The 16703-nt window shown below is 37.3% G+C and overlaps 1 protein-coding gene across 10 annotated transcripts in view; it reads left to right on the top strand.

Annotated features, from left to right (window-relative positions):
- SOX6 (SRY-box transcription factor 6) overlaps window positions 1–16703 on the top strand; it is a 337876-nt gene that overhangs the window by 92685 nt on the left and 228488 nt on the right. For 9 of the 10 annotated variants that reach the window (XM_035890952.1, XM_035890951.1, XM_035890947.1 and 6 more), the window contains one exon: window positions 13584–13827. In XM_035890952.1, the coding sequence (XP_035746845.1) occupies window positions 13588–13827 (240 nt within the window). In that variant the 5' untranslated portion in view covers window positions 13584–13587. Of the gene's footprint in view, window positions 1–10824; window positions 10849–13583; window positions 13828–16703 lie in introns of those variants that run through there. The other variant, XM_035890954.1, reaches the window with a different exon arrangement.

Below are 16703 nucleotides of genomic sequence, written 5' to 3'. Positions count from 1 at the left end.
TGTTTGCCGGTCCTGTTCGCGGCACTCCGGGTCGCTCGCGCTCCCTGGGGGCTGCTTTTATACGTCAGGAGGGTCGGGCCGCCGTCACCCCTGACTCCGCCCCCGCTGCGTCAGAGCTGCCCGCTCGTTAGGAGCTGGCTCTGAGGTGAGGGGGGAGGGGGGCTCGGGTGCCCTCTCCCTCCCTGCGCTTTTGCCTTCGCGGTTTTTGCCGCTTTTAGGAAAGGGTCCCCCGGCGCGATCCTCCGCTCCGGAGCCCTTCGCCTCGGTGTCTTCGCCGAAAATGCCAAGTATTAGACTGCTTCATCACCTTCTATGAAAAAATAACCAGGGTAGAGTTTGATGCAAGTTGTGCCTTTCACAGGGAACTGAGGAGGGCTGGAAACTCAGTCGTATGTGCTTTAGACTTCCTTTGTTTCCTCGGGTTAATTCATTAAGCTCACCGTGTCTCAGTTTCTTCTTTTGTAAAGTAGGAGTGCTGAGAGAGTTGCTTAGTAAAGGTGAAGATATTTTGAGATTTCTGGAACATGAGAAGTTGCTCTGTTTGCCAAGTATTAGACTGCTTCATCACCTTCTATGAAAAAATAACCAGGGTAGAGTCTCAAAGTAAGGGAACAGCTTTATGGAGGCGCCTTCTCTTGGAGTTTGACCCCTCTGCTGAAAAGATGAGAGGGCTCACCCCAAACCTGGCTCCTTCCTGGGGTAACCCTGTGCCTCCCTGCTAGCTCCAGTTTCTGCCTCTGCCCTGGTAGAGCTTTTCCCTGCCTGAATCAGCTCCCAAAACCTCAATGACCAAAAATGATTCAGCAAAAAAACCCTGAAAGAGCCTTTGCTTTCTCCCTTTTTGCACTTTATTTTTGCCTGCTCGAAGGTAGGCTGATGGGCACCTCCCCTAGTCCTGTCATCTCAGCCCTGGTCTGTGTAGTGTTAATGCCATGGAGAGGCTGTCAGAGTGGTTGTGTGCTGAGGACTGATGTGGCCTAGTATAATTAGCGCAGAGTTTGCGCCTGCTGTGCTGGGGGTCTTATGTATTTGGATGACCCCCGTCTCTTTCATGACCTTGCTCCGCAGGAGCTGCTGGACTGCAGTGCTTTGCCAAATAGCAACATAAGAATTCATGTTCAAATTAAAACCTAGAATTTTTTTGTTTCAATAGTTTGTGTTCAATTCTTCCCAGAATTGTTGTCTGATATTGGCGCTTATGCTGGATGGAGAAGTAATTTTTGTTATTTTTTTGAAAGTGCTTGTCTGTATAAGTCAAGTGATCTTGTTATTTTGAGTCAGTTCAAGAGGAATAGATTGAAAAAGTACAGAGAGCAATGCATAGTCTGCTAGTATTCAGAATATACCTTACCTTTTTTTTTCATTACTCCACAATGAGTATTTGGAGGAATATTATCATGACATATGATCCCTGGTAATAATGTGATGATAGTCAGGTTTTCATTGAAAATGCAGGAATTTCATACTGAAAAAGTAATTCTTCTATGCCATGAAAAGTTGTTAAGAATATATCTTTAGCTGAATAAAGAGGATTCAATTAACCTCAGTACAGCTGCTCTGATTTACAGTGTCTGAGGATCTGACCCATACACGAAAGTCTGTACGAGTCTGTGTCATAATTCCTGGATTAAAAGAAATCATTTCCATTCAGTTCTATTCGTATTTGGTTTAAAACCACAGACACTGGCCTGTCTCATTGATGGTTCATGGTAGAGCTGACAGCCACACCAGCTAAATATGCCTGTAAAGCTGTATGTTCTGGAAGGCAATGCTTTTGAAATTGATAATAGAGCTCTCAACAAATGTCCACGAGAAAATGAAACTGTTCAAATCTGTTTTTAGAAGTAATAGGGTGCATATATTATGTACTGTTTGCTTGTCTATTATAAATTATTACCAATAAATGTAAGTGGGAAACTGTTACAAAACATAGCCCTGAGCAAAAATTGACACACTTTGAGAAGACAAGACTTCTTTACAAATGCAGATCAAATGTTTTATCCTTAAAATATCGGGAAAAAATGGGTCAGAGCTGAAAACCACAACAAGGTGCTGTGTATTTCAATAGTAAACACACTGCATCACAAGTTAGAACAGAACATTTCAGTATTTTAGCTGAAATCACTGGTAAGGGATTTAACTAAAATGGTAATGTAAAGTTTAAAATCACTGAAAAATTTTAGGTTTGTGTTTCAGACATTTGGTTTTTTACTTTCTAATTATTTGGGGACAACTTCATTTGACTGGGACTTTGGTTCCTGTGCTGGTTTATGTTTTTATTTGTGTTCTGATAGTTGTGCTTCATGATGTTCTTTGGCACATTTAAAATACTAACACAGAACTTTGAGCACTTGGAAATGTGGAGCAATTCAGAGCCTGGGCACTCTTCACCTTTACCCTGACGACTGATTTTGTTATGCTTGTTTCCTTCTCCCTATTAGAGATCAGATGCTGTATGCCATAGTCTTCCATGAAAACAGGCTAGTTGAGGGTCCTCAGTTTTTGCCAAATTATTTCCTCCTATGTTGTGGTACTTTGCAGAACTGAAACCAAAAGACAGGGAGAGTTTGTAGTTTCCTTTGCAATTGATGCAGTTTCAGAGTGCTGTATGCAGAGACTGCGTGCTGCTTGATCTCTCCAAGCTGAATGATGAAGCGGTGCAAGTTCTACCTGTGGCAATGACTTTTTAATGTTCTCTGATTCTTTTCAGTGCCTTGTCCAAATACCTTAATGAATTCCTTGAAAATACAACACTTGCACTGGGATGCTGGTTAATACTAAACAATGATTTTGGGCTTTATTTTTGTTTTACTAAATAACAGTGAAAATACTTGATATTTTTAAGTATATCATGCTAAGAATAAGACTATGAATAACAATGTCTTAGTTACTTAATGTAATTTTCTTTTAAAGGCAGTTAAAATAGGTAGAGATTTCATCTGTGGATCTTGTGAAAAGATACGAGGTTCAAAGTCTCAATAAATTGAACTTTAAATTGTTTGCACTTCTTAGTGGCAACTGATTAGCTTAATTAATAGAGGAGATGATGTTTTGTTTTACTTTATTTGAATTCTTAGGCTGGTGCAATTATTTATCTTTTGTCTTCATATTTTCATACTGAAGTAAATTAATGTTAAAAAAAAAGGGCCCCATCTACTCCCTCCCATGAGAACTCGCGCAGCCCAAGCGGTGGAGGGCTTGGGGAGAGAAGTTGCCGTATTGTTGTTCTTGGCCATATTGCCAATCAAACAGGGATATTTCTGAAATGTTTCCTGGGTAGTTTCAGGTACGCATAGTATCGCCTGTAATCTTTCTGAACAGTATGCTGCTTCAGACTACCCTGTCCTTCATCCCAGTAGTAGCTGCAGCTCACTGGTAAATAAGGTGGTTCCTGTAAGGGTCTGTAAACACATTTTAGGGTTCCCATTGTGCACATCTGTAAGGATCATTGTGTAAGCCTTAGTTCAAAACAAAGAAATATTGTGCATCATGCTGCCTTGCAAAAACCTGTTTGTAAGGACTCTAGCAAAAATAAGAATTTCTCAAAGTTGCAGAAAGTGGTGCATTTTGTCTAGTTTTGTTTGATCTGATCAAAATGCTTGTGACTTTACATTTGTTGTGGGTCTTTGCTATGTTCCTTTCTTCCTCTGTTCCCGCTGACATCTGTCCTCCTAAATTTGCTGTTTCACCCCTTGAAAACAATGCCACAATTAGGAATATCAGCTAGAGTGTATCACTATTCTAATGCAGTGGAAAAGAAGGTGCTGTGGCATATGACACAGTGTCTTGCACAAGAGCAAGCATCAGTGGCGAAAACCTGCAGGCAGATTGTAGCTGGAAAGCCCAGCCTTTCCGTGCTGCACCTGAGCTCCTGGGGATGCAACCCCTGAGACAAGGTGCGGGAGGTGGTCCCGGTTATGTAGAGCCTGCATCTTTTCCTTAACCTCTTCTGCCAGGCTAACAACATATTTAAGCAGTCCTTGTGCCTGTTTTATCCACAAGGGTTAGGATTACATCTGGCTCTGGTGCAGTTGTGCAGTGGGGAAAAAAGCTGCTCGTCCCTTACTGCCGTTCTTGAATATTCCTTTGGAGAAAAAAAACGATGTCAAAGGCAGATTCTCAGCTTTGCATATTTTGCTTTTCTCTTTTCTTTTGTAACTCCTCCAGCACTGCTGAAACTTTAAAAAGTATGTGAAGGTGCTGTGCATTTACATCAGTAAAAGTACAAGAACTTTGTGTATGCATTAGTAGTGACTGGCATATTGAGGCAGAAAAGGTAATCCATGATATCACTCAATAATGCAAGTTTTTCAAGAAGAATTTAAGTTTAACTTCATTTTTATCAACCAGATGAAAATGCTTTTTCAAGTATATATCCTACCTAGGACACTCTTTTATGTTTTATAGGATGCCCAGAGCTACTATAGATACAAAACCCAATTTCTGGCTATGAGATCTCTGCATCACCAAAATGCAAATTTCGCTCCTGAATATGTAGGCCATTTGCTGAATAACCTAAAGAAATATATGGTGAAAATGTTAGTTCTCATGTATTAAGATTACCCCCTTCAAAGGTTTTCCTCAGGTTTTTAATATCCTGAAAGACCCAGTTCTGAGGCAGTCTGCAGTTCAAACTTCATTTTTGGCTGTTGGAGTGAAGTCATTTAAATAAACAAATAAAAGTGGCACGTCATGTGTAGCTTGTGCCAAAGTACACCATGTGCCAGTTAGAATTAATTTTTATGAATCCTCACATATATGAGTTTATAACAACAACAATGCAGATACATATGCTTGTCCCTGACATCTCTGATGACACCTGCAGTACTTTAAACATGCACAAGTAACATCCCAGCAAGGCTTGACCTGTGCTTATTTTCAGTATTGCATGAATCACCTTCTTTAGATGTTTTTCTTTTGCACTTAATGAAAGGCATATAAATCTTATTGCTAAATAACACTAGGTTATTTGATAGTAAAGATAAAATCCCTCCTCCTTTTCTTTGTGAATAGCCAGATGGATGTGTTTACCCTTTAGAGAAATTTAGATTTGATATTTTTGTTATGTTTTGTTTTCTTCCTGGTAATTATGTTGGCACTTTGCTGATCCCTGGTTGTGCATTATTACAATGGAAGGTGACAATTTGATTGTCTTCGGTTGGAGAAACAAGTAATTTTATATTCACCAAGCTGTCAGGTAACAGTACCTCGCAGTCCTAAGAGCTCCTGGCAATGTGGTTTGGCACCTATACTTAAGTGCTTTGATGCTTGCGTAACCTCTGCTGAAAGAGAAATATTTTGCCTGCTAGAAATGTTTTTAGGCTTGTAGTGTGTAAGGTTTGTATAAAAAAGATGATCTGTAACTGAGCTGCAGAGCCATTGTTTCATGTTACATGGAGGTACTAATTAGGTAGTTTAGTGCAAGTGGCTACAGGTGAGCCTGAAATTGATACTTCATTTCACCGTCTGCGGAGGTGCTCTGTTTGACTTAGAAATGAGAATCAAAAATATGGAGAGGAGGGAGGAGAACAGGGAAGGAGGGGAGAGAAGTCTGACTGTAGAAAAAAATATTTCTGTCCCGAATTAGGTGGTGCAGAGAAATGGCACATGACCTTTTGTTTTCACACCTGTAGGATGGAAAATTAACTGTTTAACTCATTACGTGGAATCTTAAGCACCTCCTGAAATTATCTGTAGGAGGAAAAAAAAAAAGTAAGAATACTGTATCTTACCGTTGGACTATGTGTCTCGGAGTACTGGAAGAATTTAATGGACTTTTCAGGAATGTATGCCCATCAGGTTTAAGTGTGGTCAGGAAGGTTTCTAGTTATTAGAACGAGTTCCTAACTGGCTTTGTAAGGGAAAAAATAATCTTGTCTTTCATATGAAGTTTCAACTCAAAGTCTAAACATGCTAAAATAAATTCCTCTTAGTATTTTTAGGCATCCTTTATCAAAACCATTTATATAATCCTTCAGCTAAACAATTAAGTCATTCTATTCCATAAAAATATGTGAATTAATGCTTATTTATAGCAACCATTGTTTTTTAATTTTATTGTTAATGATTGCTTTTATTTATATTGTATATTCTGTTACTTGCTGCCTAAAACAACAAATCCTAATAAGTTGCTGATGGATAAATTCTTGGCATGCTCGCCCTTGTTCCCATAGTTATGGGTAAAGATAGCTGGAAGTCAGTACTGCCTTTTTTCTTTTTCTTTTTCCAACAGTAAGAAATTGGATATCCCGAGACACATGGTGTAGTCATAGGACTTTAAAGGCAGTCATCACTGAGAAGCTAATACCAACCAATTAAACAGAGGTGGTTACGTGATGTAACATTATCAGGAGAAACAATTCATGAGTCAAAGCATTCCAGGGCATATGAGCTCCAGTCCAAAGAACAGTCTCAAGCTGTTTAAATAAAGTGACAGCAATATTGTCAGCTAAATATAAACTATAGAAAACATTAACTACAGTGACTGAAGATGAGCACATCCCAGGTGCTAAATGACTATTCTTTCACTGCCCTTTACTGGATTCAATGTGAGTTCACTTTAGGTGTTTTCAGTGAAAGCTCCTGCTAGTGAATAAAGAGAATGGAACATTTAACCTACTAGAAAGGTAGGTTGTATTTTTAGCATTTTATGAATCCGAATAAACACTTTGGATTTTCACTGGAAAGTCATCAGGGGCTGTGAGGCTGTTTTGCTTGCACCCATTTAAATGTTTTCAACTAGATGAATAGAGAGGAGCTCGTTCTCTAACCCTAATATTTTACTGTGGCTGCGTGGCTGAGAAGGTCACTATAATGGCAGAATGTAAGAGAAAGGCTTTGCAAAAAAGTCTGTTTAGCTTTCACATTATTTGATTACAAATGAGAAGAAATACCATAAAAACTGTTCCAAACCCACTGAGCTTTGAGGAAGTCTGAATCCAAAGTCAAACTTTGTGATTTGGATTCATATCTATTAGCAGAAGTGTAATCTGTCTGGACTGGAAAAAACAAAAGCAATAATAGCTGAGTGTGTATCTTGGAAGCCGTGGGTGTATTGCTTAACTTGATGCTTATTTGAGACAGAGATTTGGGTGTTCAATTAATGTTGTAGCTGTCATTTCTCAAATCATATTTACTTCCAGCTCCCCCCCACCCCCCCTTTTATTTCTGAGGTGATTCCTATGACTACCGTAAACTCTCTAATCTTACAATGCTGTTTATGATCTGTATGTAATGAATTCTTGTAGTATTCCTGAAAAATGAAACTGAGGAAAAGCTTGGGGGAGTTGAGCTGGTTTGTCCAAGGCCTTGCTGTGTCTCGGAGCCAGGAACAGAAACTGGGAGATTCTCTCCCATTGCTGCCTTGTCAATTTATGTGGGATTTGTCCACAGGGATTCGTGTTGGGGTGTGGGGCCCCAGGAGAACTGAGTCTTTTGATAACTATTCATTTGTGTTATTAAAGCTCCTTAAAAGCAGATATGAGATTTCATAATTTTAGGAAATAACTGTTTATTCTAAACTGGCAGACAGATTACGGCATTAGATTTACAATGAATTACATTACTGAGTTATGCCTACATAACATTGTTTAACGGGGCAGAGCTGCGAAATATTTTGGCTATTGGCAAAGCATTTTCATTTTTTTTTTAAGTCTACCTGAACAGTACTGTAACTGGTATCTTTGTACAGCAAAAATAAAGATCAGTTTTCCTGAATGTTTAAGCTGTGCTAAACTGGTTCGCAGCTAGAAATAAGTAGGTTGTTCCTGTGACTTCTATGCAGCTATGTCAGTGTGCCCTGTTCTACATCAGGCCTGTACTTGGGTAGGTGAACTTGCACTGCAAAATAGATTGCATAAAGGGCAGTCCATGGGTATGCTCTTGGGTTTCAGAAGGGGTTTGAGGATCCATGGAAGACACAGGGCTACCAAGTGATGCGGTGTGCCATGGTATAAAGAAGGAGGACACTGTGGGCAATTCAGGCAAAGAATTTAATTTATCATTTAATGCATTTAATTTATCCCAAAGCTGAGTGCTGATCTGTAAGAGAGGGTCCTGTAAGTCACCTCTAATGTTATGAGAGGAGGCTGTACATTTGTTGCTCTTTTAGAAGGTGGAGAGGACTAAGATGCTGTGGCTGAATTTTGCTTTTCATGAATGCCAGGTTAACATAAAAGTTCAGAAGGAAATATTTGAAAGGTTATGTGTACTTCTAAAAATGGTTTCTCTTAATTTATTTAGTTCTGGAGTCACCAAAGCACTTAGATATGTGCTTAACTTTTTGATACCGAGTAGTCCAATTTAAAATTAGTGGACTGCTTGCATACTTGCAGTTAATCATGCACTTAAGTACTTTAATCTGGCACTTTGGGGAAAAGGAATGGAGACTGTTCATAAAAGCTCTGTAAGTGAATGTATTTCTAATCTAATCTGATTCCAATCTACTGTTGGAGCTGTAGACCTGGGTTATGTCTATACTGCAGTCACTAAAGCAGGATGAATTAGTCCATCTGAGTACCACGCTACTGTAGTTGGAGTGCTATCAGAAACGAACTTGTTTAAAATTAGGTTGGATATCTCAGCATTACAAAGCAGTCATTTATGTGGCTGCAGTGTAGACATGCCTTTAGGTTTATGAATGTTTTGTGAGGGTGGAGCAGAGCAGAAGCTAGAGTCTCCGGCCAACTACAAGTGTGCTTTGTCATATATCTTGTTGTTATGGCTTAGTTTATGTGTTTTTGAAATAGTGTCTGGGCTATCGCATTGTTGTTTTCTGTGTCAATACTTTGTGGCTTGATTCTGAGATGTCTAGCAGCTAAAACTCCAGGTCTAGCCATAATTTCTACTGTAATATTTAATCATTTGAGCAGTCAGCAGGGATGAAAAATTTTAGGCTTTTGAAGCCTTTCATGTCAGGAATATCATCTAATTGTTTCGAAAAAGAAGATACACATTGTTTGAAGAATTTGAGACCATAGAAAAGCCTTAGACAAAAATAAATATTATTTGTATTTAGAAAGGTATAACACACGCTGTCTGTAGGAAAACAGGAAAACTGACTGGCAATCTTCATTAGATCAGTGAGAATTTGTTCTCTGGATTAAAAGAAAAAGTCATGTCAGATATATAAAAAAATTGAGCTGTTTGGGACTGTGTTTAGTTTTACATAGGTAAAAAACCCTTAGCAGTTCAATTTTAGCTTTACTACCTCGGTATCGAGTCTGACAGAAGTCGGGGTCCAATCCCTCAGCTTTCTTGAGGTTTTTATGAATGATCCCATTCTTTTTCTGTCTTGAGTTCAAAATGCATTATTCCAGTTTTGGAAAATCCAAATCAAGATTTTTTAATTCTCAAAGTTGATTAGGTGATAGGACTTCAGATAATTAGGGTCCTTTTCACCTTTTTTTCCCCATATCCATTAGGTACATTTTCCACCTTTAGTGATTGCTGTGTTCAGCTAATCTGTCAATTTAACCAAAGCAACAATTTCACAATGTAGTTTTCTTTCTGATTGTGTGCTGTGTAATCAATATACTGATATAATGTGAGTGTAATTTCCTCTCTTATTTTATCTTCACTGCACAGTATTATAAATAAACAGCTAAAAAAGAAAAAAGAAAGAAAAGCACCAAACAAATCTGTTGCATCTTCTTTTAAGATTGTACCACTGTAGACACTTGTTCTAGTAAAGTAGAATTGGACCCACTTGATTGCATTTAAATTTTTCATGCTTCAGCAGTTTGTCTGGGAGCACAGTAAAGAAAACCCCCCGAGCGAGGATAGTTTAGAATAATAGAACTTGATTTTGTGTATTATAGCGGCACCATTTGCGCTGCTGTAGTTAGGGTTGTGTCAGCACTTCCATTATAAACCCCTGTTTGCAGGGGTTATAACTAGGGAGATATTTTTTATCAGAAACTTTTTTTTTAAATCATTCGTGTGAATTTAATTGATAATAGCATAAAAAATAAAATAAATTATAAAGCAAATTAGTAAATTTCTGATACCCTTTACAAGCCTTATTTATGAACATTGATTTTTTTTTTTTTCCTCTCACCAGGGATTTTAGCAAATGCATTTTGAATATTTTAAATGTAAAATTGAGAAGTTATTATGGCTTAAAATTTGACTGCTATTTATACTCATATTTTAACATTAAAACATTTTAACACAACAACCTGTTCTGTGATTTAATGTTATCATAAACATCAACTACTCAAATAGGCCAGATTCTTCTCCCTTTGAATTTGATGAAAGCTTGGAGTTATTGGCTGAACTCTGCCTTTGGACCTGGTGGAGTTCCATGTACAGAATTCTCCCATTTAAGTAAAAACAACCAGGTAATGAGTAAAAACCTGCGTGAAGTAATTGACTGGATAACACCCAGTCACAGAGTTTATATTTACTCTGATTTACTGATTATAAACCCAGGCATAATCAATATTTGGTGCATAACCTGGCACCCTCAGAAGACATGTACGCTTGAGGTGTATTGATTGAGTTAATGATTGTGCTGGGAAAAGAAGGTGGAGTGCTTGATCTAGCAGTGTCCTACATCTCTGTCCCTTTTACCCCAGTGTTTAAAATCTAGCAACCAAAAACCTGAACTGTACCATTAAGCGCTGACCTCTGACCACAATTAATGTGCTGAATCTTGCTGTTTTAACAAAGGTGTTTGGGGGGAAAATAGAAGCAAAACACATCCCTAAAAAATATGTCATGAGGAGAGCAAGTGTCTGGGAGGCCTGCCTGAGCTTGTCTTTCCTTTCAGGCTCCAGGACTATAGGTAACTGGGTAAAGTGCAGTATGAAAACGTGCCTGACCATAATGCAGCAGTGGAGAAAAAGGGTAGGTGGAGCTAGAAAGCGTTTGAACCCTGCTCTTCGTCCATTCTCTTAGTCTAGTACAGAAAAAAGTTGCTGGGCATGGCTTGGCTTGAGATCATTAGTGACCGTGACTTTGTCAATATAATTTTATTTTTAATGTTAACACAGCCCCCTTTTCTCTATGTAATCAACTCCAGCAACAGAACATGAATAGAGGTTTTTATTTAATTGTGTTTAAAACATCATGGATAAGAGGAAAGTATATTAGCGTATATGGCAAAGAAAAAGTGTTTCCTCTATCGTGCATTACCAGTAGATAGCTTTACTGAATGGTCACTTGAGGAAATACCAAAAGCCTGTTTATGAAATAGAGGTGAAGCCTTTCTAGACTAATTATATTCAGCATGTAATTTCTAAACTTCAGTCTGAATTTTGATTTTCAATTAACATTCCCAATTTGAAGATAATTTTCTATTTAATGTAATTGCAGGAAATAATTTATTGGCTGATTAAGACTGAGGGCCCAGCCTTCCTTAAGAAAACAGTCCCTAACAAACCAGTCTTTAAAGCCAACTCGTAGCTTTGGACAGATTCAGCCTATTTTTGCAGCTGCAGAGTTGTGTTTAATTAGGATTGTGCACTATTATTCATTGGTGCAGTTTGTAGTTGAAATTATTCTTAAGAGACATTTTCATTTCTAGTTTTGTGTCATGATTAATTTATGGTGAAGAAACAGCCATAGCTATTGCTTTTCACAGAAGCTTGTTCAGTTTATAACAGGAACGAGATCTGCTGAGAAGGTGAAAGAAAGGGAAAATCCTTTATTGTGACTTTCAGTTTTCGTGTCTGGCTTTCAAATTGCATAGAGCGTTGACTTATATTTTCATGTGAGTGATTACATTAACATGACTATTTTAATGAGAAAAGGGAAAGTAAACCTTTTATTTTATCTTGGATCATAGTAATTATGGACCAGAACCTTTTGAAGTACGTACAATAATGCCGGTTGCTGAACTCTTGGCATGTTCTCTGTAGCATCAACATAAATTCTTTAGCGTAGTAAGAATGTAATACACGGTTTAAATTCCTCAGTTCTGCTTATTGGCAACATTAATATTAGACTCCCACTTACTCTTAGGCTCCCCTAAAGAAAATGCAAACCTTTTTTTCCCCACCAGTATCGAGTTTAAGAGGCCGGATTATCTCTATTTACAGAATAGTTATTCTAAATAGGTATCAGTGTTTTAATATGTTTCAAAGCACTTCAAAGCTTGTAATACTTTCATATAGAACTGTACATAATTAGATTAGTTGATCCTATATTAATTTTTTTTTTCAGTGTAGGATACTAAATCTGAACTCCCTCATTAATTGTGAGAAATTTAGCATTAGCTGTTAAATCCTATGTGAAACACAGGCTGCTACATAAAAACTACTGTTTAAATTGGAATTAACTTAATTATTTTTCTTTGCACTTGATATTTCCTTCACTGTAATATTCATGAAAGCATGTGACAGATTTGTAAATTTAACTGTTAGTCTCAGATTTCCAGACCCTTTAATCAGTATTTATTTGTCTGTAGAAACAGTACTAGCAAGTTAATGATTTGCTAATTTGAAAAATGCTCATGTGGTTTCCTATGTTAACTGATTTGTGCATTTTTAAAGAAATGGTATGAAATCAATTATTGTTAAAAAGCAATTAAGGTGAAGATCTTATTCCTTAGTTTCTCAGCAATTTCAATGTCATGGATATTCTAAAGTTACTAAAACCTGGGAAAATAGCTGATATATTTTAGCTGCCTTCTTTCAGGTTTATTAATGACTGTTTTAACAGTTGCAGTTAAGCTTAATAGAATTTTTAAACAAAGTGTGTTCAGATTTTGAGTTGAAGTCACTTATATTTGCATTTAAGTGCAGAAACTGTGGTGAAAGCTGTGTTTGCATACAAGATAGTAGCAAGAGGCCATTATTAGGAAAAGACATTTAACATAAATCAATGCGTTTAGTCATTACACTTTTAAGTAATTTAAAGTAATTTGTTGAGCTATATCCTGTACTTGATGCCTAATATGAAATGAAACATAATTATTTTAGATTTTTAGTTCAAACTATAAAAGATGACTCAGATATTATCCATCCATTCAATAAACCAGTTTTAGAACCCTTTTCACATGAACGCCTCAAAACACTTTAAAAAATGTAAAACTGGGTAAAAATTTTAAACAGGTTAAGAGCAGATGCAGCTTTAAACAAAAACCAAAAGGACTTATTTAGCAGAATTTGAAATGGATTTAAAAATTCTCATCTGTGTAGAAAACATCTTCTGCTTGCAAGGTATGAGGTTAGGAAAGCATGATGGATTCTCATATAAACGTTTGCTTATAACCTTCAGATTGCTCATGGGAGTAAGAGTTTGAAGATTTGAACTCCTATGCAAAATCAACATGAAAATACCAATAAAATCACTGTTTTCTTATGGCTGGAGAAAATGACATTGTTTGACAAATCTAAATGAATACAATGGCATCATATAACTTAGCCCTGACCTTGACTTGGCATCAATGAATACTTTATCTCAGTGTTTTGGATCCAGATCTCTCAAACCCGTACTTTTTACAGTCCTGTTGTCGATATGATTAATTTTAACCATTGTAGGCAAGAATGCCTGCTGGTTTGTTTAGAGGATTGTTTTGAGCTCGATTCTTTTCATTTAACACCAATGTTTTCATTTTGTCTTCTTTTCTTGTTTCGTAGAAGAATGTCTTCCAAGCAGGCTACCTCTCCATTTGCATGTGCAGCTGATGGAGAGGAAACAATGACCCAGGACTTAGCATCACGAGACAAGGAAGAGGGCAACAGTGATCAGCATGCGACCTCTCATCTGCCTCTACATAATGTAATGCACAACAAACCTCACTCTGAGGAGCTACCAACTCTGGTCACGACCATCCAACAAGATCCTGAGTGGGATGGAGTCATCTCAGCCCAACACAGAATGGTGAGTTTCACAGTTCTCACTGTGGCTTTATAAATTAGTATTATAAAGACTGTTCACTTCCACTTTGAAAGACATGTTCAGTGCAATCCTTCATGGGTGTAAAGCTTTTTAAATGTTAAAGTGTCAGTGTTAGTAATAGATCAACATCAATACGGTGTAATTGTAAATTACAATTGTATAATCTTCTTAAGTATACAGGTCTATATGAATGAGGTCATTTGATGAGTTCACCTTCGGAAAGGAAATGCATCTATTTATCATGTTTTCATTCATAACTTGATTTACGTCATAACCTCTCTAGCTCATATATTCAAGCATTATTTTCTGACAGGAGGATGTAGCTCACAACTGTTTGTCATCTGCAAAGTGTTGTGCTGCAGGAAGAAACTTTAATATATTTTTTTACTTGTCTCAGAAATAGAACCCACATAATCTAGAATATTACAGCTTTACACCACAACAAGAAGCTGGCATTTTAGGTGACACAAACATCCTGCTGTATTTATAGGAAATTACAACTTTTTATAGAGGGGAAAGGTGTTTATGAGTAACTATGTCATGCTCTTCTGCTCTAGATCACCAGTTTGTATATGGGTGATGTTAGCAATGATCAGAATTATTATCTGTATTCTCTTCAGTAGTATCTAGATACAATTGTTTTGCAGTTGTAATTCTGTCTCTGCATCCCCAAAACTCTGCAATAAATGGGCAGACTGAATGAAGACTGAATGGGCATAGCATCTCAGTCAATTTGTTTTCCTTGCATGTGTTCCTGAGGAACAGAATTAAGGTACATGGAGCAGCCAGGTGTTCTGTAAATTTAGAACATCATAATTCCAGACTCTCCGTAAAGTGACTTTCACAGACATTAAATTCACACAGTTAATTTAAAACCGATGCCCTGCCTTTTCATAAAATTTCTTCTATATTTTTATTAAATGTCTGAGTGGATTTTTTTCAGCAAGTATTTTTTTTTCAGTATGAATCAGCAGCTTTCAATAAGGTTAAAAAACAACAATTGTAGAAGAATTTTTGACAGCTCTAACAATAATGAACTTATTTCAAATTTGACAAGAAATTATAATTCTAACGCATTAATCAAAATAGATACTGGAATGCTTCATGCAAGTTGTGATGCCTGGAATTAGTTAAATAATAGCACTTCAATAATACCAATTTTGTTTAATACAGTGGGGTTTTTTCTTTCTAAAATCCAATTGATCGAAAAGATCAAAAAATGCTACCTAGTCTGTAATGCACAATTTGACCCAGTGCAGAACTTCTGTCAGGCCTAAAATATTCCTAAGTATTTGGGCTGCTGTCATGAAGAAGGAAAAATTTCAACTGTAAAAATGGCTTTAAAGAAAAGTGATTATAGGTTAGTAATTTGGCAAGGTCAGTTGTAAGTTGTATATATGGCTATTTTGCAGAATTCTCAGATGGAACCTCATTTTGGATGGAGAGTCACCTTTTTGCCCAAGTCATGTGATAAACATTAGAATAATTTTAACTTCTATGTTATCAGGAGGGCAAGTGAGATGCAGACTAGAAAGGATTGATTGAGTCTGTTGATGAAAAAAGTAAATCTGTGAATTCATCAGCTACTTTTCTATTCATTCAGGGAGGCATATGCACTCTGGGAATTTTGGTCTTAAGACACCAATAACCTTGATAAAAATGACTCTGTGTCCCAGAGAGAAGGGAACTCCTAACCTCTAAGAGTCCCTCAAAGCCTTTGTTTTTGATTCGGGCTGTTCCTTGGACCTGGAGTAATGCTTAAGCCAAAATGATAGAACCTCTTACAGTATGACTGGTTGTACTCATTTGTATTGCTCTGAAGTGGGTTTACACTTACGGCAACAGCGTGCAATCTCTGTTTTCTTTCTTAATGCTGCACTATTATGTTAACGCTTGCTGTACCCCTGGACAGGCATGAATCAATACCCAGCTTATCATGTTTCAGAACAGGTGCATAAACATTGCTTGAGTGACTTAGCACTCTGGTTTTCTTCTCTCCTTTTTTCAGTAAATATTCCATCATATAGGTAGATGCGTGTCCTGAAAATCATTAGGAGTTTCCACAATTCCCTTGGGTTAAATCTGGTGGTGGATGCATGTCATCTTTATTTAGGCAGCTCTCAGCTAAACCAAACAGATTTTTTTGCCCAGCTCAAAGCTGGGTAGAATTTACAAGGCTTGGCTAGAAATGAAAACTGAAGTTCCAGGGCATGCTGTTTTGGTTGCGCTTAAAAGAGATCTAAAATGTACAGAGCAAGGTCCCAGTGAATCTGCAGTTCAGGTGAGTTAGATGACTATTTAGATCACAGCAGTGAAGTGGTGAAAAACATTTTTTTCTCCTTGAGGGACTGTCTTTAAGGGTAACTTGTTTGACTTTTTTTTTTTTTTGATTATTTTTTTTCTCCCTTATTTATGTCCTTCATGAGCAAATCTTGAAGCCTCAATTAATTGCATAAATTTTCACTGAAACACCTCAGTCTCCAAGCAGACATCAATGTTGCTAAGAAAGAATTCAGAGATGCTTGCAATTTTCCCGATGAAGGCAATTTCATACTCCTTTAAGGGAGGATAGGAGTTTCTTTCCAGAAAGACAAATTCCAGAAGGTGGGTTGGGCAATTTTGAGATAGGTGCAGTGGTAGTGACCGCTTTTCTACTTAATAAAACTAAATTCCCCAAAGGCAAGCGCTTTCTGACCTTTCCCAGACGGATCCTTTCAAAGCAGATTTGAAGAAGCACCTGCTCATACCATTTACACTGGAAGTAAAGACAGTAGTGCTGTCATTAAAATGCATCAATAATGTCTGTTGTCTGGTTATAAGATAGTAAATTCAAAGAATGCTGTGTCGACATATGGGGA

The sequence above is a fragment of the Egretta garzetta genome, unplaced genomic scaffold (genome assembly GCF_000687185.1).
Source record: "Egretta garzetta isolate BGI_Z169 unplaced genomic scaffold, ASM68718v1 scaffold133, whole genome shotgun sequence".
Taxonomy (NCBI): Eukaryota; Metazoa; Chordata; class Aves; order Pelecaniformes; family Ardeidae; genus Egretta; species Egretta garzetta.
Note: the sequence above shows the minus strand (reverse complement) of the source record. Positions and strands in the feature narration are given on the sequence as shown.